General features: G+C 40.6%; 1 protein-coding gene across 1 annotated transcript in view; it reads left to right on the top strand.

Annotated features, from left to right (window-relative positions):
- The first annotated feature begins 11,491 nt into the window (after positions 1–11,491).
- LOC107207247 (von Willebrand factor D and EGF domain-containing protein-like) overlaps positions 11,492–25,998 on the top strand; it is a 192,817-nt gene continuing 178,310 nt past the window's right edge. Inside the window, exons 1-3 of the mRNA XM_033516200.1 lie at positions 11,492–11,717; positions 14,243–14,475; positions 23,884–24,019. Of these exons, the coding sequence (XP_033372091.1) occupies positions 11,492–11,717; positions 14,243–14,475; positions 23,884–24,019 (595 nt within the window). The remainder of the gene's footprint in view (positions 11,718–14,242; positions 14,476–23,883; positions 24,020–25,998) is intronic.

Below are 25,998 nucleotides of genomic sequence, written 5' to 3'. Positions count from 1 at the left end.
GACTGAACACATGGCTTTTGTCCCAAACCCTGTTAAATTTACTGGATGAGCACTGCTCTCCCTAGGGACCTTGCATTTCTCCCCCATGTGCTCCTCCAAGTGCCTCCCTGGCCTTTGCCAGGCCCATCTGCAGCGTTCAGCTCCTCTGGTGTTAATGTGAGAAAGCCTTTCCTAAACTACTGCAAACAAAACCATGCCAGGGATGAAAAATAATTAGCCATGTGTCAGTGTCTGATACATTTGCATTGTTTAGACAGAGTAGTTAATCACTGGTAAGACCACAACATGTGGTGTGAATTTGGATTATAACTAATACATATCGAGCAGAAGGCTATTAGTTACATCTAAAGGCATGATTTGATATTATTATTATTATTGAGAAAGTGGATGCAATTGATTATATCACAATGTCCTTGCAGATTCCTGTGGCAATACCGTGCAAAGAGCTGTTTGCTTTTAGATTCCTTTTCCTTTTGTTCAGACAGGAGTTAATTCAGGCAAGAAAAAGGCATCAGGAGCCAAGATTCTGTTCCCATTAACAGAAGCTCTGAGTGGTACTGGAGGGGTCAGCAAGGGTCTGCATTTTTTTAAGGGCTTTTAAATAAAGGGTAAACTTTTCATTTTTGTAAAATAGTTGGTCTGCTGAAATGTCACAACTTCCCTTGGGTTGGGAATTAGCAAAGGACGTGTCCATGTGGTCTCCAGAAAGGACTTCTGAGGGAAGGAATTTGAGCCCAGATTTAATTAGAGGTGCAATATTTCCTAGTGTTCCCTCTCTGAAATGTCTCTTACCTATAGGAAAGGAAAGCTTAGGGCATTTCTTTTTTATTTAAAAAGGCAATTGTATTAATTCAGCTGAATTTTGCATTGGAATTACAATGGCTTTGACAGTTTAGTTCCCTGAAAATTGCAATAAAGCCTTCGTTACGCTACATTTTGTCCCCATTTGTCTTGTATACCATTGCCTTGCCTTTGGCACAATCAAAATAATCTTTAAAAATACTGCCATAAATGGATTGACTTTGACCTTCTGAGTATCTTGTCAATAAAATAAAAATGATAAATGTGTTTCAGGGTGCCACTGGCGTAATATTAAAGCAGAGTTACAATCTGAAAAGTGACATTTGAAAAATTAAGTTATGGGGAGGGCTCTGTCAGCTGTGCCACATAAATAAGCTCTATTTACAGTGAAAAGAGGTGATTTTTGCTAACTGCCAGGTTGTGCAATTCCTGTGATCTGGCCTCTGCCTCTTACATCATCATTAGCAATTAAAGATTACTGCAGCAAGAAATTAGCTGAGCCTTCTGTTGCTGAGACACAGAGCAGAGCAGCTCCACCTCGTCCCCTCCTGTGACCACTCTGCAGCGCTGACGTGGGGAAAAGGGACCTGGAATGCCTCAGATAACAGAGAAAAGGCCATTTTTGCTACATGATCAGCTCTTTGGAGATAAACAACTTCTAACAGAATCACCACAAGGCTTCTTTTTATTAGGTGGGAAGAAAAGAATTGAATATTGTGTAAAAAAGTCAAGAGATGTATGAAAAGAAACAGGGCAGGCGAGTAAACAAACACACGTCAAGGGGCAGCAGCTTTGATTCAGACTTGGAGATGCACACACACAATCCCTGATGTGTTTGGCTTTTTGCCTCAAGTGAGTCTGACCTGTGGCTTCAATATTTGCAAGCCTAACTTGAGCTGATTTCTCAAAACCCTTTACAGTTGTTTCTATATCATTTCTCTTCTTTTATTTTGGTAACATTTCTTGTTCTGAATCTTCTCAGCACATATTTAAAAGGATGCAAAGTGCACTTTACACTTGAGCATCAATTTATTTCATGATTAAATCGCTCATGCATGTAATAAATTAAATTAAAACCCCACATACTTTCAAAGGTCACAAGGCTTTGGAACCTCTAAACACTACTTGATTTCTGAGGAGGAGTGACTCAGATGTTAATCCCAAAAATTAGGCTGAAATCACGTTAAAAGGTGAAGGGGCTTGGTCCTGATTCAGATATGACAAAAATCTAGACAACTAAAATCTTTATATTACAAATCTTGCACTTTGATATATTTAAATCTGGATTCGTTTGCCTTGAAAACTAGCCCAGTCCTAAAAAGAATAGGAACAGAAAAGGGTATAGGATTTAAGCAGCTATTAGCAGCATCCAGTGGAATTAAAGTGATTAACTTTTAACAGCTTTCCCTTTTCCAGGCTCCCCAGCCCCCGAGTGCTGGCCGGGGGGACACCGCATCCTCCGCAATCCCCTCAGGAGCACCAGCTTCGACTCCCTGGAGCTGCAGCGAGCGGCCAGCCAGGACCTGGTGTGTGACCACTCCTTGCCACCGGCATGGTACCGCCTCATGCTGGGCCAGCAGCCTGTGGAAATGCCCACCAGATGTGTCGAGGTCAGGAGAACCGGGGGAGATGCAGGAAAACCTCTCGGGGAGTTTCCCTCCCCATCCCTCTCTGTGCTCTCCTAGACTGTGTAACCAGTGGGGAGAGGTGGGTGGAAATGGGAAAACCACTTGGATGATGATGATGATGATGATTTATTCATTATTTATTATTTATTATTTATTTATTATTTATTTATTATTCATTTAATATTTATTTATTATTTATTCTTTATTCTTTATTATTTATTATTTATTATTTATTATCTATTTATATCATTTATTATCGTTTACTGTTTATTATTTATTATTTATTATCTATCATTTATCGTTTATCGTTTATCGTTTATCCCTTATTATTTATTATTTGTTATTTGTTATTTGTTATTTATTATTGTTTTTGTTGTTATTACTATTACTATTATTACTCTTATTATTATACAAGAACAACAGCAACAACAATAAAACCAACAGCAACAAAACTGCCACCACCACCACCACCACCACCAATACCACCACCACATGCAAGGGCATTAGTCAAAGACCAGGATCCCTACGGAGCAGCCAATATTCAGCCAGGCTAGGAAACAGTCCAACATAAAACCAGGTGTTTTCCAGCTCTAAAGAGTAAACTATGTCACCTCAAGCTGTGCTTTTTCCAAGCAACTGTATAGCTTTAAGAATGGATTCTGCAACTTGACTCTTTTCCATATAAATTATTATGAGTTAGGGATTTCTTCTGCTGATGGAATCAGAAGGGAGAAATCATAAAAAAATAATATTTAAAGCGACCTCTGGGGAAACTGAAGGAAAAGCTAAAGTTGAATCTTTTTCTGCATTGAATAATTTCTTGCATTCTTTAGTTTCATAAGTATGCTAATGGCTTTGTGGAGCAAAAATCCCTCCACCACATAAGACTACTTTATAAAAGACACAAAGCAATAATTATCTGGTTTTATGTGTGTTTAATATGTATGACAATAATGTTTAACTTGCAATCATTGTTACCAGAGCAACTTGAGCCCCTCACTAAAGTCATTACCACCTCAAATATCCCAACTGCAGGAGGTTAGCATAATTTCAAACATAAAGTTAAAAATTATTCAGAAAATAATAAACTAATTACCATAAATTACTTAGAAGATGAAATATTCAACCTAGAGTGCCAGGATGTTTGGTACTGGCTGAGTCTACTCTAGCTGGAGAACCCTCTCAAAATTAGCAAAAACATTTTATACCCATTCAAACTGGACCTGTGAACTTGTCACAACTGAAATTTATCTTAATCATTTAATATTTAATGAAATGTTAAGAGACAGCTGTTATTTCTGTAGAATTTCTAACACTTTGCGTATATAAACTATAAATCTTATTAACATTAATAATTTCGCAGGATTATTATTGAAAGGTTAATTTCATGCCATCCTCAAATCTCCCAATGTGCTATGAAGTTCCCCAGGTTGCTCTATAAGTGCACATATATATTCTATAATATTATTTAATTTTTCATTATATTTTAACAATTTTTGAGTGTGTAGCAATGCTCAGCTGTATGAGATTGCTGTCTAACAATGCATGCTTTGTTTCTTTTAATCTCTTCTCTGGAGTTTTTCATTCAGGTTTGTGAAGGTATATTCATTAGTTTAGTTTTTTATCTTGTAACATAATTCTTGCCATTGGTTTCTTCATTATCCTCTGAATGACAGTAAATCTCTGCTTTGCCATGCTGATGAAGGATTACATCTGTTAGATGTCAAAACTGGAAGAATACGCTTCTTTTAGATCTTCACCTTCTAAATCTGCCTCTACATTCTATCTCTTCCACTTAATTAAATCATTGTTTGATTTGGTTTTCCATTTAATTTCAGCAAAACCTCTGGAACAAAATAATTTAAATTAATAACTGCGCAGCTTCCACTCCTTAATAAGCAGTTATTATTGGACATTCCAGTCTGGCTGGAGCAAGCTGATTTTAATTAAAAAAGTCAAAGACAAAACCCTGAACAGACAGAAGAGAAAAGAGACCAAATAAAGCCTGACAATACAGGTGCAGAATTAAAAAATACATTACTCCAGCACCTTGTAAAATATGTGCCCAGTGATATCGTGTTGATACTGGCCAGATACAATTAGCTGCTTATCGATGGATGAGATTAACTTCTTAATTCAAAGTGCTGGTAGGTAAGGATTCCTGTCACCCAATTGAGCTCAGGAGGGATTTAAGGCTAATGAAGATTTGGAGGTCCTGCCCAGTGTGGGAGGACAAATGGCACGTGCTGAGGGACACGAGGGACAGAGCTCCCACATCCCAGCTCCTCCAGACAGCCTCCAGTGCCTGCCTTCTGAATCTTGCCATCAAATAAACCTCCACAATAAAACATGTCCCTGTCTGAGTGTTGTTCCATAACCACAGGGAGTCCTACATTCAGCAGAGAGCAGAACCAGGCCACACACAGGGGTTGTGAGAGCCCCAGAACGCTGGGGCCACAGCCCAGGGGCACAGCAAGCTTGGCAGTGAAAACAGAGCAGCAGCTCTTAAAGACCTGCTTCTCATCCCTCATTTAATAAAAAAAAGGGGGAAAAAATGGAGAAAAGACAGAAGAAAACCCCACAAGCTACAAAGGGAAAAAAAAAAGACAGAAGAAAAACCCAAAAGCTTTTATGTCAGAGAAAGTGAAAATATTAATTGCATTCCTGAACTTGCCATCCCTTGAATCAAACTGCTGTCCATAAACTTATTCCTCCAGTGGCAAAATGTTTTTGATTGAAAGAGCTTTCCAATTTAGGCTTTGCCTGCTGAATTTCTCAGGGCAGGTAACAAATGATCCTGACCTTCCTCCCTCTATTTCTTCCTTGCCTTTCCCCTGTGCTCCCAAAGGAGGCACAGCAATTACTGGATCCTGGACATGCACTCCTGGCCACAGCCACTTCCCTATCCAAAAATATATTGTAGTAGAAGTCCAATAAAAATTTACAAATTTTAGATCCTCAGGTACTGAGGCTGCTGATAGAGATCATGGTATGTTCTTCAAGAACTGACAAATTTTCTGTGAAAGGCAAAGACAACAAATGAATAAAAGTATGGTGAAGCTTTTACTAAGATTAAGGCACCAAGAAACAATTATTAACAAGTATTAAGAAGCAAGAAAAAATACACAGCCATGGCCAGACTGCAGTAAAATAACCTTCAGAGGAAGGACAAAAGATGGAAAAATTAAAGCTCAACAGAACATCTCTTAAAAATACAGATAAGTACTTAACAGCCAGAATGGGAAAACATACATCAATTACAGAAATTCCAGCTTCTGAATTAAAATAATACAGGGTATATACACATCTAGACTCATGTACATATGGGCAAGCCCCATGGGAGGCATGAACACTAAAAAGAAATGTGAAGGAACGTCACATGCTAATGTTATTGAAGATCTGCTCCACAGATTTTATCCACAGATAAAAGATCAATCTGTGGATTACAGCAGACCAGTGCACACTGCTGCCTATAATGTAAATTCAAATGCCACACCATGTTCACAGCAAAGCCAGAAATGGCCTGAAAATTCTCTTCTTCCCATGGACAAGTTCCACTGGCCCCAGGTGCTTGTCCTCACCAGCAGCTGAATGTCTTTTTCTGGAGGAAATGGCAGGAATGAGGAATAATTTCATTTTTGCACATTAACAATCTCCAGCAATCCCTGGTTCAGAAACTTCTGGGTTCAGGCATGGGTTGTTCAATTTTCTTGTGAGGGTAAGACAAAGGGCAGACATCGACCTGCTCTTTTGGTGATAGTGACAGGACCTGAGGGATTGGCCTGAAATTGTGTCAGGGAAGGATTAGGTTGGATATTAGAAAATGGTTCTTCACCAAGAGGTGGTTGGGCACTGGAAAAGCTCCCCAGGGAAGTGGTCACAGCTCCAAGCACTCCAAGGAAGTTCCACAGATCTTGACAGAGCTCAAGAGGTGTTTGAACAATGCTCACAGGCCTTGATGTGACTCTTGGGCCAGGACTTGGACTTGATGATCCTTGTGGGTCCCTTCCAACTCCACAGATTCTGTGATTCTGTGATTTAAATTAATTTCTTTCCCATGAACCAGCCCCATAACTGCAATTTTTTGGCACACGCAATTCTGTAGCAAGCTTTTCTACAGGCTGCTTATGGATATGAGACTGTTTGGGAAATGCCCAGTAATACCTGCCTGTGATGGGGAATCAAGATAATTTCCAGTACCCTTCTTCAGAAATTTCATCCTCTAAATGAGCAAAACCCTCTACAAATCTGAGTATGCTCTAAATTCATGTACAGCTGTAAATGTGCAAGTGTAAATTAATAATTTACATTGAATAATGTTATGCAGTTATGGGTTGGTGTTTCCTCAATAGTTTCATTTAGCAATATAGGTTTACTTTTTTACATGTGTACTAGGATCAAACATAGTTTTAAATGTTAATCTTTGGTGTATAAAACAAGGCCATGTTAAAGCATGTCAAACCTAACCTGCTCATGATGCTTAATATGCCACTCCCTAGAGAAGGGGATTTATTTTTCTATAATTTCCAGTCCTCTTTAACCTCTTCTAGAGCATTTTATACTCACAATCAAAACACAGTACCTCAGCTGCATGCCATTAATCTATTATTTTGTTTCAATTATTATTTTGTTCTGAATCCAGCCCCACTTTGATTTGCAATTGTTCCATGAATTTAAAAGCAAGTGACACTTTCAAGGTATTATTTAATCTGTAATTCTTTCTTGAACATATACATGAATATTCCAGATCATAATGGTAGGTATGAAGGACCTTTGTTTTTCTTGTTTGTTTTTCAGACATGCAAAAACCCTTCTGTAGAAATTACAATTACAGCCTTTATTGTTCAGAAGCATGTGCTTAAAAGAAAAACAAGACAGGCACCAGTTTAATTGCTACTACAGATATTCCTGACGTAAACTGATTTCTGTGGAGTTTGGCCCCAGACTGGAGTTAAAAAAAAAACCCCAAACTTATTTACTTTAACTAACTACAAAGACATCATTAAAAAAAAAGCTGAAGTAAAGTTTTGAGTGGATAACAGATGTAAAATCACAATGCTTTAACTGCCAACCAGCAGCACACCAAAAAGCCTTCCATCTCCATCCAACTAAAACAATGCATTCCTCACATATGGTGCTACTTATTTTTAACAGCATAATTTCAGCAGTACCCAAGTGACAAGAACAATCAAGCTTGATTTCTTTGTGCAGTTATGAAGAACCACAGTGTTCAATCAATCAACTGGTTGATACTCCAAACCCCAAGCAAAAGGAAGGAAACCTCATTGGATTAAACAATAATCACTTGTTCCCTTGTTTTGGCAAAAGGGAAAAATTTTTTTGCTGTTGTTTAGGTTTTCTAAATTGGATTATTTAAATTATTATCTGATGCCTAATTAGGAATCAAAAATACTTAATGAATGCTTACCTGCTGCATAGAGGTGTTGCAAAGATTAATTGTGTAAGGTTGATAAAATGCTATGAAGATTAAAAAAAAAAAAGAATTATGATTGGATAAAGTATGGAAAGATACTAAAGAAGGCTGTCAACAGCCTAAAGAGTCCCTTTAGTGTTGGAGAAGTTCTCCTTTGTGCAAGCTGTGTCACTGGACACCTAACCTCGTGGAGCTTGCTCTCCTGTAGAGGCAGCTGTGCAATTCCTCCTTCCCTTTGGAAATGCTGCTGGGTGGGGTGTGAGGCTCCCACGTCTCTCCAATATCCTTGGAGCAGCAGTGACTCCAGGTATTGCAGGTAAATGCTCTGTCTTGAATTCCAATCCTTCACTACCTCTGTATTCAGTTTTCTGGTACTCTCCCAGGTGACAGCTACAAAACTCAATGCAAATTATTCCACAGTGGGGACTAGAAAATGCTGTCTCTTTGAAGCCTCTTCTCCTAGATCTAAGTTTCTTTGCTTCTTTGTTTTGTTTGGGTTTTTTTGGGTTTTGGGTTTGTTTTTTTCTGTTCTTATCTCTACTGCTGGTTGAACACATGAATATACATTTGCCCTTGCCTTCCCAGGTCTGTCTTCTAATTCACAGAGGCCTCATGTAGCAAATCCTTTTGGCTAGTATGTGGCAACTTGCCTGACTCAGAAGGACCACATGCAGCTCATAACAGAAAATAAATTCCTGTATTTCATAGAGCTTCCAGGAAAACAGAAAAACTTGATTTATACCAAAATCCTTCCTTGGCCAGCCTGTAATCCTGTATCACAGTTTGGTACAATGACTTTCTGTCTCACACTCTGATTTTTTTTATCCTCATAAGGGTTGGTCATTGCTTGTAATTTGTGCACATTACATAACAAACTGCCTTGCTCAAGTGGTTTTAGTGAAAGATTTGCCAGGGCAAACACAGAAGATCCCAGTGTGGGTTTATCAAAAAGCTGCACACTGACGTCAGTGATGCTAATCCACACTTTCTCCAGCATTGAAATGGCTCACAGACTTCTGGTGAGGATAAAAACAGAGGGGGAAAAATCACCATCCTCTTCTTCCAGCATTTGTTTTTCCTGCATGTGTTAACAGGAGATCCAGGCCCACTTTTATGTATGGATCACTTTCTGTCTTTTTTCACAGCCAGAATGCACTCACATCTATTTATCTACATGGCCCCCAGCACAGCAGAGAGAAGGGTGTCTCATTAATGAATTATCTTCCCAGCACTGCTGCAAGGCACCAAAGTGCAATTCCCATCTCAGCCACCTCCACCTCCGGTTGAGAGATAAGAAAGTGAGGTACATAGAGAGTCAGTGATTTGTTATTTGCCCAAGGTCAAGCAGCCAGAGAAACTGAGGCACTGTTTGTGCCTGGCCAGAGGCAGCCCAGCAGCTGCACTCCCAGTGGAGCAGCACTGACGTGTTGGCACCAGTTACATTGGTAAAGGCAGCATCAGATGGATGCTATAGCTCATTCTAAGCAAAAAAAAGTTCTTTTACGGAGAATTGTAAGAGTATTTTTTTCATTTGGGATGGGTAGGCTGTGCTGTGTCTCCTCACCAAACCGTTTCCTATAAGACTCTCTGAGTTTCTACACATCCACTGAAATCCAGTGCTCACTCATCCCTGCTGCTCTGCTCCCATAACTAATTCTTCCCATCTTGTGTGGTTCCAAATACCTCCAAGGTGAGCTCCGTAATGCCTGCATTTTAGTGTAATTTCAGACAGGATGTTCCAGTCCAGTAATCTTTACTCACACATGCAGAGGCACTGAAGCTTGTGGTTTCCCCGTCTAAGAGGAAATTCAGGTTGCAGGTATCACATCCAGATGAGCATGAAGCAGAGACCTCTGACCTCCAGTTTCCATCCTTCCCTCTTCACCCATGCTGCTTCTCTGGATGTTGTTTTCTCCACTCTCCCAGGTCATTACAAGTGTATGCTTTGGAAACATGCTTCTTCACACCACATCTCGCACTCTAGGTCAGAAGTTCATCAGGACACAATAAATTCCCATCATCTGTATTTTTACCAGCACAGAAAACACCCATGTACCTCGAAGCTGCAAACAAACAAACAGAACAAACATCCTAAAAGTTACTCACAACATGGCTTTTAAAGAAAGGAAGGGATTGGTCTAAAATTCCACCTGGAAGAATTTTTATGTTGGTCCCCTCTTCTCCTTTGCTCTCACAATGCTGGAAGGCTTCTCCTCCCCAGGGAGCTGCTGCACTGTGTGAGCTCCAGTGCCACCTGTGAGACCACCGAGACAGCCAACAGGGAAGGCAGGGTCAGCCTCTTTTCTCAGCTGCTGCCCATTTCCAGGGGGAAAAAACCAACAGACTTGGACAATTTCAACAGCGTCTTCCTGGAATCCTTGTTTTCAGAAGCCTGACAATAACTAGCTCCAAATGGAAATCAGACTGTGTCATGTCACATTGTTGATTTTTTTTTTTTCAACTCCCCTTTCTTTCCTGGGTGTGCACCCCTTCTCCCCCAGTGCTGCTTTCTGGCTTGAACAGGAACAACTCAAACTGCAGGAGGGCACTGGTGCGTGAATTAATAAATTTATCCTTTGACTTTCACCGCTTCCCCTGCTGTCACAAATAACTTCTGATCTTGAAAGTTAAGCAGCAAACCTGGGCCAGTGGGAAAAAAATGGTGGGTTTGGGGTTTGTTTTTTTTCCCCAATGTGATTTATAGCCAAACACTTATACTGGGAGGAATCACATTCCCCAAGCTGGACTAGTAGAGATGTTTCACTGTTACTGGCTGAAGAAATGCAAAGCAACAGCAGCCATCACGCCCTGCTGAATATGGATGATATCTGAGAGAAAATTATTGTCAGTATTTGGTAATAATTTCCAAACTTTAGCTCAAATATCTCTGTGCTTTGCATATTGGCAAATGCTAGGTAATGGTGCAGAAAAATGAGTCACCATTGTAATTGGCTTTGTATATTTAATAGGACCCTGATTACACCTAATCTCCTCACCAAGGTGTTTAAATTAAAGACAGCTTTAGAGAACCATGTTCCTTTAGTCAGGGGAGAGAGCCTGGTACAGAGGGCAGCTCAAATCTGGGATTCCTGAACATACATCCCTAAGTTGGGAAATGGAAATCAGTCTCTCTCAGCCGTGACTCAATATGATGTCATTCAAAACATTTAGGACCAATGCCTTCTGCCTTGGGATTTCCTGTGTTAGGGGCATTCAGGGAATTTGTTAATAGATAAAAGCCTGAAAGCAAAAATAAAATTAAAAAAAAAAAAAAAATTAAAATTAAGCCATGCATATCTGCACATATGTTTTGTCCACCCTTCACAGGGTGTCTCAGGAGTGGGGCAGCTGTTTTGGAGGCAGGTCATCTCGCCTGCTTTCATGCTTTCATCTTCTTCATACAAACCAACAAAAACCAGAGGAAAATACTTTGGAATCCTGTTATTGTGCCCCTTAAGCGTTTTATCTGTGTAATGCCACCTCTCAAAACTGAGCAAGACATTTTCATCCCCACTTACATGGCTTTTTCACCAACCCTCCAGGTTCACCACACTCAGGCCTTGGGTTTTATTGATCTCCACAGGGTCTTACCACACTTGTAAACAGTCCCTTTTGTGTGCACCCTCAGATGAACAAATGTGGGACACAAGCTCCGGTGTGGCTGTCCCTGAAGTCTGAATCCCTGCCAGCTCCTGGGGAGAGCAAGAGGCTCACGGGCTGTGCCACCTGGCAGGGCTTCGGGGGCACCAGGGACTGCTGCCTGTTCCGGATCCCCATCGCCGTCAGGAACTGCGGCGCTTTCTTTGTCTACCTCCTGCAGCCCACTCCAGGATGCATGGGCTACTGTGCAGAAGGTGAGGACCAGTAAAGTATTTATCAATAAGATTACTTATGCCTCTCAGGCTGGGTGTTCAAAGGCCCCGGTGTTGCAATGTACATCACAGTGACCTTGCGAGTCAAGCGTCACTCCCGCTAAGGCGCAGAGCGTGTAGAAAATAAATCAGTGGCAGTCCAAGGTGTTCCTGAAGAATAGCTCCTATTACCAGTGCAAAATGTAATCTGGTGTGTATTACTGAAGCGTTCTTTGCTTGGTTACAGCTCACATGTAACCTTTCCCACTGTCTTTGGCTCCACTTTGGCTTGAAGTTGCAAAGCGAGTGAGCAGAGGCATCTCAGCTGTACCGAGGCACTGTATCCAGGATACTGTCTCTAAGGCCTCTTCTTATCTTTAATAACCCAGTATCCCCCCTCAAAAACAGTAATTCTGAAACTCTGCAAGGGAAAAAAAAAACAATCCCAAACTAAATTGATAACATCTTTTTCATGACATTTATATAATTGTTCTCGTCAGAAATAATTTTCAGCCTGCTACGAGAGATGCAACCCCTGTTTGGTAGCTAGGAAACAAAGGGAAAGCAGAAAGCAATTGCTCATTCAGTTAAACCTCCTGAACTTTGGAGCATGGCCAGGTGCATATAGATTCCATCAGAAAACGTGTTTCTTTCTCAATATGAAAAAAATTACCTTTATACTTTTCTTTTAGTGATTTTGGACAGAAACACAACACTGAGAAGCTGAGGTTATCAGCTTCTCAATCGGGCAAAATCCAAGCTTAAATAAATTTTAAAGAGAAAGATAAATATTTTCTTATCTTTATCAATATTTTAACATTCCCACTTGAAGAAGAGGAAGGAAGAAAGGCTCAAAGAACATGAGATTAATTCACCATTTGAAATTTAAAAAAATCCATTAAAATAAATGAAACCGATTCTTACTCAGAAATTACATTTTAGCTCAATAGAGTCATTTTTCAGCCTATGCTTGGATTTTTTATAAACTATAAGATTTCCACTACTCTTGTTCAAAGGATTTTTTTGCCAATACATTTTGGGTGAATAATCTTGTCCTATTTGATGATTCACCCTGTTCAGTGTTGTAAAGTAACCTGCATTTCTAATAAGAGAAAGCTTATCTCTTCCCATCTATCCCAGTCTCATTTTCAATGAGGTTCAGTCCTTCAGAGTCTAATTTCTTGCCTTTAGGATGTTTTTTCAGTCTCGTGCATTGGATAGAAAACACCCAAATCTGGAGTATTTTTACTGGATATTTTTACCTCACTTGCTTAAATTCAGCTGTAAATATTGCACCAGAGGAGGCTCAGCTGGGTCCAGCTGGCATGGTCATGGCTTTGTGTCAGGGTCAATTCCCCAGCCCCTTCTGCTGGAGGTTCAGGAGCAGGACACCAGTCAGCTCAGCTTCTGAGTTGCAAAACAAAATGAATTTAAAACTCTATAACTTGGCAGAAAGGACACAACTGGGAAAAGCAGCGTTCATGTTTGCAATTCCACTCACATCCTCCCGTGAGCTGATCACCTAACTCTGTCCTTCTGGGATAACTTCCTGCACATGGTCATGGTGCAAGCTGCAGTTTGAGGCAGCTTCTCTAAGAAAACTAAATAGAAAAGGGCATAAACAACTAGTCTTTATTCATCTTTTAAAGTAACTTGTTTCTTTTTCTTACCTCTTGCTGTTTGCCCTGGACAGATGTTAACACATTGGTTTTCTGTTCTGCTGGAACAGCTTCATATTTTATTCTCTTGGGTTCCCACATATTATATTTTCTACACTCCTCCAAAAAAGTTACTTAATTTATCCTTTCAAAGCATCTGAACCAGCTTCATGTTTTGTTTGAGTCTGGGTCTCTAGAGATGAAAAACATCCCCTTACACTATTATACCTCTCTTTGTTTCTACTTTCCAGGTGAGTTTAACAGGAAGAAAGGTTTCAGACTTTATTACTTGTTGAAGCCTACAGAAAGCAAGCTGTATTTTTAGAGAAATGGCATTATTCTGGGCAGAGGGAGACTCTACTGAGCAGACCTAGCCTAGATACATGCTAAAACAGCCTGGAAAGGATCTTCACAGTAAGGCAAGAGGGGCTGGCTGCTTTCTGGGAGTCAGTTTACCTCTGCAGCATAATGATTTCTCATACCTCTCTGAGCTTATAGCAAAATTTGGATCAAAAGGATGTGCTCCAGGGAAATGCAAAGCTGATGACCTTTGCCAGAATAATTAATTTCTATTAATCTGAATGCTTCATTTCGATGATGTTTCTGTCACTGCAAAATAAAAAAAAACCACATTCAAAGCCAGGAGGTCAGATGGTATAACAACAATAGGTAGTCAGTACACAATTAACAATTTTTGCATTTCATATGAAACACACCTTCTTAGTTGCATGGTTACTAATTAAGTCACAGGAACATAAAATGTAGTGTTTCTCCCCTGTTTAATTACATTGACATCTTCTTGTTAGGTGAACAACTGTGACATCAAAATAACATTTTGTGCTACATCCCTCTTTTGTTTTCCTCTTCCAGACAAGCTCACAAGCCTGGCTTTGCAGCCAGTGATCACTCCCGAGCTCGTGCAAGGCCGACTCCACCTGAAGTGTAGCTACAGCCCCCGTTCCCCTGAGCCCCCAGCGCAGTACAGGGTGCTCTGGTCTCGCCTCTCCAGCCCTGGCAAGAGGGAGCAGATCCACCACGAGACAACCCCGCAGCCGTTTTCCTACGTGGAGATGGACGGCGCAAATCTCCGCTTGGGAGACACGGTACTGCCACCCTGCCCTCAGCAGCACGGCTCACACACCCTGATGGGATCAAACCTTTTCCCTAAATCTTTGTTGTGTTTTTATCAGTGCTGCTCCTTCCTCCTTATGCTTAGGGCTGCTGCCCAAAAAAGACCAGAAACTGTTTCCCGACAAGATTGTTTAATACCATTAACCCGGTTCAGGACCTGTAATATTTCTTTGAATTGCAGTGAGTTCTTGGAAGGTATTTTACCACATTCTAAAGGCAAATTGAATATTTGCAGTTACATTACACCTTGAATTCTGTGAAGTTTGTATAAGTGGTGGGTACATGTGCCTGAGCCAATTTTTGCTTAGTACTTTTTGTATCTTGCGGCAGTGAGATTTTGCAGCAGAGGCAGGCTCAGCTGCATGCACTCAGTAATTTTTATATCCATGGATCAGAGACACAATAACATCTTTTCACATTAAAAAAAAAAACCTGGTACTTTTAAAATAGAGGGAGATTCATTTTATGGCTTTTTCTCATGTTGTTCTGCCTCTCTGATTCCAAATTCCTGGTTGAATAGCATACTGAAAGATAGAGTTCATTACGAAACAATCTTTAAGAAGTATATTTGATGGCTCACACAGCAACAATGATCTGCTCTCAACAACAACAACAAAACAGAAACCAATACAGATGTGAAAAAAATTGACTTGTGTATGAATTCATGGTCTTTTATGGTACAGAAACAAGACTTTTAAAGTTAAATTAGGTTCATAACTTTTACCGGCAAAGGGACATTAGTGATGCTACAGCAAACTGAAAGAATAAATAGGGATAACGGCCTGGTGTTAAAAGTAAGTTGGAAATAGTCTTGGCATTTTGCAGCTCTTCTTTGAGATCATGGAATCATAGAATAGCAGCCCAAACAGAGGGTTCAAGGTTCATCTGGTCTAAATTTTCTTGCCAAAAGCATAGTCTAGACGAGACAGCCAAGCACCCTTTGCTGCTGAACCTGAAGTGTTCTGGGATGCTGGGAAGTCCAACACTGCTGTGATTATTCCAATGGATAATTGATCTCATTGAGAAAAAATTATTTTTTGTGTTGAATCTGAATTTTCCCTCATCTTCTCCATGTTACTACTTGTAAAAAGGGACCCTCCATCTTCTTTGTATCCACTCTTTAAAAACTGGAACATGGTGATGAGGTTTCCCCTAAGCTTTCTTTTATCAAGGCTGAATGAACCCAGTTCTCTCAACCTTTCATCATATGACAGTTTCCCAGGCCTTGGCTCATCTTTGTGGACCTTCTCTGGACTCTCTCCAGCCTGCCCACAAGTTTTGGTGTTGTGGTGACCCAAACTGAACACATTATTCCAGATGTGGCCTGAGAAATTCTGACAAAGATAACAATTTCTTTAACCCAGTTCAGAATCTGACTGATGATTCTCTCACGTGTTATAAAACGAGGCAGATAATTCTGCAAGTTTAAGAAAAGTTTGTGCTATGAAGAAATAGTCTCATCAAAATAATTTCATTTGCAATCACTTCAAATCTTGTTTTAACAATCCTGAGGGATTCAGAGAAAATATGGTTCTGTTAACAAGTAGCATTGCCAAATCTCTCTAAGACTATTTTTATTGTATTAAGTTTCCAGTAAGCCCTTCTTTGTCCTCTGCTGTAGCTACGTGTTTAATTTAGTGGGTTTAGTGAGACTAAAGTGTTCTCTTCCTTGCTAGGCTTCTTTAAAGGTCTTCATGGCCTATTTGACTAATTATAATTATCCTTAAATCATCACGGGTGAAAACCAAGCAATGATGCTTCAGCTGCTACTGAGAATTCACTTTTACAAAATAAAGATTTTAAAAAAGCATTTCACTCTGTTTGCCATCCCAGTCTGGGTGTCTAACTGGAATCAAAAAGGAGAAGACTCTCACTTCCAGTGATACAAATCTGAAGAAATTCAGCATTTTTAGGGCTACCCTAGGGGAAAGGTGATGCCACTAAAAGGGAAATCAAACCCTGGGTACCAAACTCCGCCACACAGAGGCAATGGGTAACTCACCTGCCCAAGGGAGATGCAGGTGGAAGAATATTCTCTCAGGCAGCATTAAAGAAAGGCCACATTCACAATGATAAAAGCTATAAGAGAGAGGAGACAATAAATCAGGAGCACTTTCCAGTATTTCTCCCTTCTCCATGCAGAGCCCAGTGATGGCATCCCCAAGGCTGTGGACTGCCAGGGTGCATGAGGGGTATTCAAGGCAGAATTTGTCCCCCAGGACAGAGAATTTGAAGCATTTTGACAACTACTTGTCTTTTTTGAACCTTTCTAACTCATTATCTCTACCTGCACAATAACCTGCATTTGGTTCCATACATTCATGGCTTGAAATCAGCATCTTCTCCATTCCTTTCTTGACAAAAAACTACAGCCAAGCAAGACAACTTTTTTTTTTACATCACTTTCTGGGTGGTTGATGTCAATGTTATTCTTTGTCTGTAAAAAAGTCTCCAGGTAATAGGTCAGTCACATAATGGAACAGCTATTGATATATTTTAATACACAGTCAAACCTTAGAGAAGAGTTGAGATTTACCAGCCAACATTCCTGAACTTGTATTGACTAAACAGCCAGTTATTTTTTAATAGCCATCATGTGTCCTTTCTTTCCCCCATCTTTGGGTTCCAATTTTGTTATTTCAGACAGTAATGCTGGCAGCATAATGTTCATGAAACTATTGCAGTCTTAAATAAATCTATAACATGCCACTATTTCTCTATAAGCTCTGAAAGAAGCCTATTCCATCTGATATGAAAATCCTGGCATTCCTAAGCCTTATTTATGTGATAGTGACAGAGGTCATTTCATTCCTCGAGGCACAGCCATCTATAAATTATAGCAGCACACTGTGAGTAATGAGTTATGCTAAAAAAGAAAGGTGTTTAGGAGAAAACTGTGCAGATTTTGCTCAGCGCAGCAATCCAAAAGTTCACACGGCGAGGAGCAATTGTCACCCTACATAAACCATGGTGCTCGTTGTAAAATAAGAATGTTTAAGCAAAACCAGCCTTTCTGAGCTCTGTGAGAGAAGTGGCTGCTTTGAGTGGAGGAGAAGGAGATTATGCCCCAGCCAAAAAGATATCAAATTACTGCCTCAATATATAAAATAACTATTTTTCTCTCACAAGGGAAAAAGTGTGAAATTTCATAGAGTGGTTTGGATTGGAAGAGACCCCAAAGATCATCCAGTTCCAACCCCCTCCATGGGCAGGGACACCTTCTGCTAGACCAGGATGCTCCAAACCCCAAGGTGGCCTTAAACACCTCCAGTGTTTGAGATGAGGCAAGAGATCTTACAGTCCTGTTGTTCTTGGTGCTGGAGAAAGCCAAATCTTGCAGAGCACTTACACTTCACCTCTCAAGGAAATAGGATTTCTGTCTTATTGTCAAGAGCACTTCAAGAGATGTCCCAGTTCAGCTCAGGGGAGAAAAGCAGCTCATACCAGATGATGGATCCACTACATTTATTGCACTTAGATGGAAAATCCTGGGCATATGGGCTCATAAATGTTAAATCATATTAAGTCTATACCTGTGGAAATACTCAAGTACTTAGAAGGCCTTCCTGAGGATTTGCCCTTTCTCCTGTCCCAGAAATAGTAAGGTCTCACCTTACAGACCCTCAGTCAGCACTGACTGTCAGCATCTTGCCTTTGGATGAGATGAGATCTCAGCTCCTGCCCTTGGCTCAGCTCTCACTGACCCAGACTCTGCCCAGTTCAGAGGTCTGCACCAGCACCTGGACTCCAAAGTGACAAAGTGGCATTTCCTCTACTTAAGTACTAATCCCCTCCCAACCACTGGATTTGTCAAAATCAACAACAGGAGTAGGAAGACCTGCCTGTTTGTAGGTCACAGCTGAGTTTACAATTTCTTCCTCAACCTTCAGGTAGAAAATGAGAAACATCCCTGCAGAAACAGAACTCTAGGTGAACTTGAACAGAGATTTTAAAGCAGAAAGGGTCAGAGAGCTGATGAGCAAAACTCTGCAGATGATAAAACACCTTACTACTACCCTGGGAAAATTTCCTTCCTTAGCAGAATAATGACCTAGAGTCAGCTTGCACACACTGCCTGGCCGTCTGACAAGTGGGAAGAGCTGCCTTCTTCCTGTACAGCCAGCAGCAAAGTGAGCAGAGCTGGACTACCCGCAGTGCCAGGTCACACAGCTGCACCTGCTCCCTCCTTCCCACAGCCAACAGCCCCTCACAGGGAGTGATTTGTGTTCTAAAGCTGGAAGGTCTAGTTCATTAATTAAATCAAAGACAGATTCTCCCTACTTTCCCCTTCCTGCTAACCCTTCTGGAAAGCCTTCCCAGAGACTTTGTTCCTACCCCTTTCTGCAAATACCTACAGCCAGATCATTTTCTCGAGCTAATGAGAACTATTTTTCTTTTCTTCCAGCTTCCCTAGAAATGTCATCCCTCAGCTCTGCTCATCCTTTGCTCCTTTCATCAAGGCTGTAAACCACAGCTCCCTCCCACACACCCTCACAGCTCCCACAGCGTGGTGACTCCAGGTTTTCCTAACCCCAGCCCATTAGTGTTTCATGGAGAAGGCAATGGGCTCCAGTGCCCTGGCAGCCATCAGGAGACACCTTTCACCTGGCCTGGTGGTTCCAGCCCTCCAGCTCCCATCCAGGGGTGTTAGCTGTGACTGTGAGCCCTGCAGGGGCTCTGCCCTCTGACACGGGGGATGCACCTCCAGGAGTGAGGTCCAGAGTCAATAACCATCCTCAGAACAGGCACCTGCAGCTTCCAGCAGCACCCAGATTTCCCTGCTGAGGGAATGGCCAGCAGTAGGTAACCCTAATGGTTCCCTCTGTTGAGAAGGGAGCTTCCCACAGCTGTCTTTGTTAACTGAGCCCCTGTACGAGCCCAGGGGGAGAGGCTGATGGACAGGAGACAGGGCAAAGCTGGATCTGCTGGCAAACATCCCATCCATGCCCCAGCCTGCCCTCCCCATGCTACATTCAGAATTAATTAAGGGAAAAGGTGGAATTGAAGACATTTTTATCATCAAAATAAGTAGAAACAACTATTTGTTTTCTACTATTTGTTTTGATTTGGAGGAAACTTAAATTCTGAAAGCTATAGGGAAAAATAGCCACATTTTAATGTTCAAGTTATTAGGGAGAAATTTTCCGGCTATGACGACAGGTCCTAGGATTAAAATATTCTCCTAAATTGTTTCACAGAACTAACTGACCCTCACCAAATTAATGACTGACTTCTGCTTTTAGCTAAAGAAGCTCCTCATGGGGTTCATGTCAAAATGGGTACAACTCCATTGGAGTCCATGGAAGGGGAAAATCTGCTCCAACAGACATAAAGGGAGACACTTCTTAGCTAAGAAGATTTTTTGGTAAGAGTTTTGTGCCTAGAAGAAGTTTTCTGCCCTATGGGAAGTTTTCCCAGCACAGGAAAGCATCCCATGTTAAGAAGCAATCCAGTCATCCCGTCCAAGGACACCTGTCCCTTTAAAAGATACGATGAAAAAATAAAATTTGATTTTTATTTTTTTTTAACAGATCCAATGAGTTTGTGGAAAAATACTTCCTAACTTGTCACGGCCATCAGCATACTGCTGTCAGTGGTGCTTTTATCTCTTTGCTTTAAAAAGGCTGCATCCTGAGATGGGCATGGAGGGGGAAAGAAAAAGAGAAAGAAAAAATTGATTACTGAAGTGCAGAAAAAAGAGTTAGTATTTAGCTGAAGGCAAAAAAATACCTCCTCCTTGGAATGACTATCATAATTATGTGACAAACTGTCAACCTGTAGCTCAGCAGCTGATGAACATATCTGCTGATTGTGAGGTGTGCACCCAACAAGGAAGAGGCAAGACAAGGGAAGGAATGATATAAAAAGACATAAATGAAATGCAAATTGTGATGGCTGTCCATACATTTTGAATTTTTAAAGTTTGTGCTGACCTCCAAAAGAACTGAAGATTGAGCTGGGATGGACTGATGGTCTACAGATATCTCAGTGTATCATTAGGGAGTAAATTTTTAATTGAGTGTTTGGTGCCTTATCAATAAAATATACCTCGAAAATAAATATGAGAGGAAATACAGAATATCATTTTGGGGAAGATCACCAGGCAATGCCTTTGGCAGTGCTGGGCATCCCTGTGCCTGTCCCTGCTGCCTCTGGCTGCAGCTCCCTCCCTGGCACAAATGCTCCTCGTGCTGTGCTCAGGGGGAATCTCAGTGTGAACGTTTTTGATTAAAAGCACTGAAGCCAAAAGTGCAAACAGCCCAGTGAGTGCAAAGACATCATCTGCAATGCGGGTGCATGTGATCTGCTCAATGAGCTCTGCAAGGGGGTCAGTGCTGTTTATTTTTTGTTAGGGGGAATATGCATTATCTGAGCTCTTTCTCTGTTGTCACCGCCTTGTCAGATCCTGATTTTGCAGACTCTCCCTGTGGCAGAGGCAGGAGAAGCTGCAGGAGCAGGATCAGCGCTCACTTTCTGCCTTCCCAGCAGAAGAACTGTTTTGAAAAGTCTGTAAGCTGAACATGAACCTTTAGGGAAGGATTGGAGATAATAAATATCTAATGATAACAGGGGCTTATTACCTTGAGGAGACAGCAACCTGCTCTCCTTCAGAGGCAAACAGGATAACTATGAAATATCTGGGGAATTTTAACTGTAAAGTATCTGGGTGAGGTGAGATCTGTGCCTGTTTTTTTCCCCCAGTACACCCAGTATGACCTCAAGGCTTCCTTCTTGTTAATGTAACAAACGACACCATTTTCGCTGGGCCAAACTGTCTGGGGCTGTCTGCAAGAGAGTGAGAAAAATTGTGATGGTAAAAATATCCCAAAGGGCACATAAGCCTGGGACTGAGCTGAACTGGAAATAATCCACTTGAAGAGCACAGAAAACACTTGTTTTTCCCCACAGCCCTACAAACCACCCTGTATTGCTGCTGGGGAATTTCTGCTGTGCACAAATGAGGTAGGAAAGAAGATTCTTCAGTTTGGAGGAAACTCATGATTTGATGGCAACGAGGAGGGATTTTTAGGGTGCTAAAGGAAATATTGCAGGCTGTAATTCAGCCCATACAACACATGAATCTGGGAATATCCTGATGTAGAACCTGCTTTGCAGGTAGTGGTTGTGAGGGTCGTGCCTGAGCCAGCAGGTGAGAGCTACAGGCATCAGCATGGCCAGTGAGTGACGCTGGAAAATCTATCCAAAGGTGTTTGTCATAATGGAAAATAAATTGGATTGGTCCAGTTCTTCCTCATGGGTTACTTGAGGCTTAAAAAAGGCAGCAGCTATAAATATGTCATCTGAGTATCTATAATTTGATTTAACATGTCACAATCTGTTACTTCGTTTCCAAGACTAAAAAAAAAAATATTCAGAAGTACAGTTTCAGAGTCTATTGTCATTTGCTTTAAGGAAAATTTCTGTATTTTAATCTTATGATCCTAGAAATGATTTTTGCAATTTGGTTTTTCTGAAACCAATGGAACATTAAGTTGGCAGATGGTGTGCGGGCTCAGCAGAGATAAAAGTTGTGTGGCTGTGCTAGGAATACAACATAAGTGTCCTGGTACATTGTGTTTGGGGGAGCTTTGGTTTGGGTGAATTTTCTTTTTTCTTTTTTTTTTTTTTTTAATACAATATAAACCCCGTAGGCACATCTGCATCGTCTTTTATAATACAATAAGGGAAAAAAAATGAGCTTTTCTTATTGCTGACACAGTTTCTGAGACTGGATGAGTGTCAAACTAATTTAAACTTTAAAATAAAATGCTTACAAACATAGTACAGAGAGAAGATATTTGTTTCAGTGGACAGACTGGAGTCTGGGATCCCAAGAGCAAATTTCTGAATTCTAGTAACCCCTATAAAAAATGTAATTCTTCCTTAGCAAAATGAGTTCAAATCATAAACCAAGGTGTTTAAAAACTGCAGATGAAAAAAAAATCGTAAGCGTAAAATGTGATTAATTGTTGAGACAAAAGCCATACTTATTTGCTTATTAAATGCATCAAAAATTCTTCCAATTCTAAAAACTTACACATAAATATTCTCAAAGCCTAAATCCCCAAAATATATTTCAGCAGTAGAATGAAAGATTAAAAACTCTGAGCAACAGGAAGATGAATATTTATATGAATGTTACTCAAGAAATGCTACAGCACGTGCTGTTTATTTATTTATTACAGGTATTTTGTACAGTCTCAGCTTTTAGGAGGGGCACTCCTGAGCAGCAGTCACTGCCTGAGGACAGCAAAGGTTTCTACGCTGGGATTAAGGTAACACCCACGGCCCTGAGTCACTGACTAGGGAATATTTGAAAATCATGATGGAGAAATGTAAGTTCTGATCATCACAAGCAGTGCTGCCTCGATTTTCACTTTGAGAAAATGGCTTTGTGTGATGGGAAGACACACCTACAAACCTGCAAGGATGCACAGTTCTGTTGTAACTAAAGCAGAACAAAGGGAAGACAAAATGTGCATTTTTATCCATTGTCTTGTTATGGTCAGGCATTACAAAGCAGAAAGTTTTGAAGATAAATTCACACTGAGTGCAAGGACCAGGTCTAACCCCAGTCAAGGATTAGGCTCTCAGCCTGGCAGTCCAGAGATCTGGGGATCTTCTGAGTGTCTGAATGTCATGCCTCCATGAAAGGGGCTTCAAAGCCCATTCTGTGTAGTATCTGAAGAACAGTTTCTGAGGATTTTTTTTAAATGTCAGAATTTTCCAGGGACTTGAAATTCCCATTTCTTTCTAGCCCTGAGTGCTGTTTCTACTCTTTTCCCAGGACAAGGGGCAGAGAGAAAAGGCACAACACAAGCTCTCTCTCCAGGGGCAGGGGTCTCCAAACCTGAAATATTTTATGTGCAGAGCAATTCTTCTTCCTGCCATAGTAGGGAAGGGGAATTGGCCAAAAATTGCAATTATTTTGCACAAACATAGAGTCCATGACCATGAGGTTATGCCAGACTTACTGTATTTCTCTTCCTGCATTGGGATAGGAGATCCTTTAAGCCAGGGATATTAAAAATTAAATAAATTCCACAGTATTATTCTCAGGCTTAATAAAAGTCAGCTTTCAGGTTTGGAGATGAGAAGCAATTACACATTATATATGGGAACTGCAAACATTTTCCTAATTGCCAAAAATGTTCAAGTATGTCAACAGCAATTTTACCTTATACAGTTGAAGATCAATATTGAAAAATTTATTATTATTGAGGAGATTATGATAAAGATTATTATTATTTTGAAAGTAATTATATTTCTTAGTAATTGATTAAAACCACTTAAGACTTCATAGATATCAGTGTTGTCTGATTAATCTGTCATCTCTCTTACCTGTCAAAATGATCTAAAAATTGTTTTCTTATTTCCAGTTTTTACCAGAATCACTAGAAATTGCAGAGGATGGCAAGGAGCATGTTTTGACTGTCCTGAGCACGGTACCCATTGCCTGTCCTGGGCAGGATGATTCCTGTAAGATTACTTTGCAACTAAGTACTGAAGACTTGGGTAAGAGTTTTACATATTGACATCAAAACTATGTGATTACTTTTCCCAGTATTTAAGTACCAACGAATTCTAATAGAAAATATAATATATAAATAATACCAAAGGGCAGAAGCCATAAAATCAGCAAACTAGGCCATATTTTTATCTGCAAAATAAAACAGCTGATAATATCTGACAGGTTTTTGAGAGAAAAAAAACCCCCAAAGCCATAAATCTGACTAGCAATAACCTGAAGAGTAGTCTGTTGAGATTTATGGATGAAATAACTGAGAGTAGAAGAACTTATTTTAAATTCCAGGAGCGTAAAATTCCATTTTCCATTTTAAGTTTTTTTGTAGCAGGAATGTTCTTAGGTAGAATAATTTCATTAATTATCAATAAAAAGCTCCCCTGCAGATTTATTATTCAGTAAATGCATAGTGAAGCCTTTTTTCTTTCTTTTGCTGGCTTATAGTTTTTGTCTAACTTAATACAGAAGGAAAAAAGTCATTCTTGTTCTTATGTATTATTCTCTTTCTAAACATTTAGGGTTTTATTTTATTAACTTGAAAACATTGACAATGTCACTGAGAGAACTCTTGCCCTTTTATTCAGTAAATGCTGTCTTCAGGTCAATCAGGTGGAATACCCTTCCTACCTAAGGGTGGCACGTTGGTATTTATTTTCCATTTGCACTAAATAAAACACCCAAGCCTTTTTCTAACAAGTCACTTCTTTCTCTTCCCTAAGTGTCTCAATGAGAGAAATGTTTAGAGATAGGATTACAGCTGCAGTTTCTCTACCCACAAAAAGCCAGCTCTAAAAAATGTTGGCAAAAGCCAGGTCTGATATTTTTCTCTTTTTAATTCCCTTTCCTAGCTCTCCTCACCATCAGCCAAGTGCTTAGACAGAAGAAAGAAAAATAATTTAAATGACATCATAACACAATGATCTTAAACTGAGCAGCACCTTATGGTTCCAGCAGCTGTGTTGGCTCTTGTACATGGAGTACTTTGCATTTCTCCATGGCTCAGTGCTGCTCTGTTCTACATATTGCTCTTGGCTTGGAGTCTGTGCTGCTCCATCAGGAAAACATCCGCTGATCTCATGGGAAAGGATTTCCTTGGGTAGCAGGGTAGAGGAGAGGCTGCCTCATGCTGAGGGATTGGAGGCTGTTATGTGTTATGTGGGACACCCCCACAGACCCTGAGTCACACACTGACTGCTCTGAGGATCAGACAGGAGTTAGCCCAGGCAAGGCCATTTGTTGAACTCACATTTTCTTAGGAGTCAATCAAGGCTTTCAGAATCTCCCTGACACTGAGAGCGAGGAGCTCTCGAGTGGGGGAGGCTGAGCTCAGCCCATGGGACTGAGACTGACCCCTCACCAAGGTCTCCTCCAGTCCCACAGTGTGCACTTGGCTGGAAGAAAAAGAGGATACAAGACTTGCAAAAGCAGCTCTATTTTCAAGCTGTCAATGAGCTTGATGCGTTGGTGCCAAGAGGTGCCAGGAGGAAGGCACAACTCATCCAATTAACTCATATTTGAAGGAAGTTGTCAGTGAAGTGGAAAATTTCTGTTAGTTTTGATCAACTCATTTCTGCAGCTTAAACTAAAGGCAGCTCTAGCCCTTGGTTGCTCCATCCTGAGGCTATTTCCTCAGATGACACTGGGGCTGTTATCTATTGAGCTATCTATATATACTTAAGGCTGAGGATCTGCTGCTGTTTGTCTGCACAACCACGTTTGCTCCGAGACTTTATTGTCTTTAGGGTCCATTAGTTTATCTGAAGGAACACTGCAGGCTTCTGAAAAATGTGTGCTGGCCACAGTGCTGGAAATTAAAAATAAAAACCATTTTAGCTGCGATTCGTTTATACCGAATAAATTAGCTGACAAGCTCCTTGTCTGGCTGAATCCATATAACTACACTGTTGTGCTAATTATGTAGGGAATAAGTGATAAGAAAGCTAATTACAAGCACAGAAATATCTCTCCA

This window comes from Parus major, chromosome 7, assembly GCF_001522545.3.
Source record: "Parus major isolate Abel chromosome 7, Parus_major1.1, whole genome shotgun sequence".
NCBI lineage: Eukaryota > Metazoa > Chordata > Aves > Passeriformes > Paridae > Parus > Parus major.
Note: the sequence above shows the minus strand (reverse complement) of the source record. Positions and strands in the feature narration are given on the sequence as shown.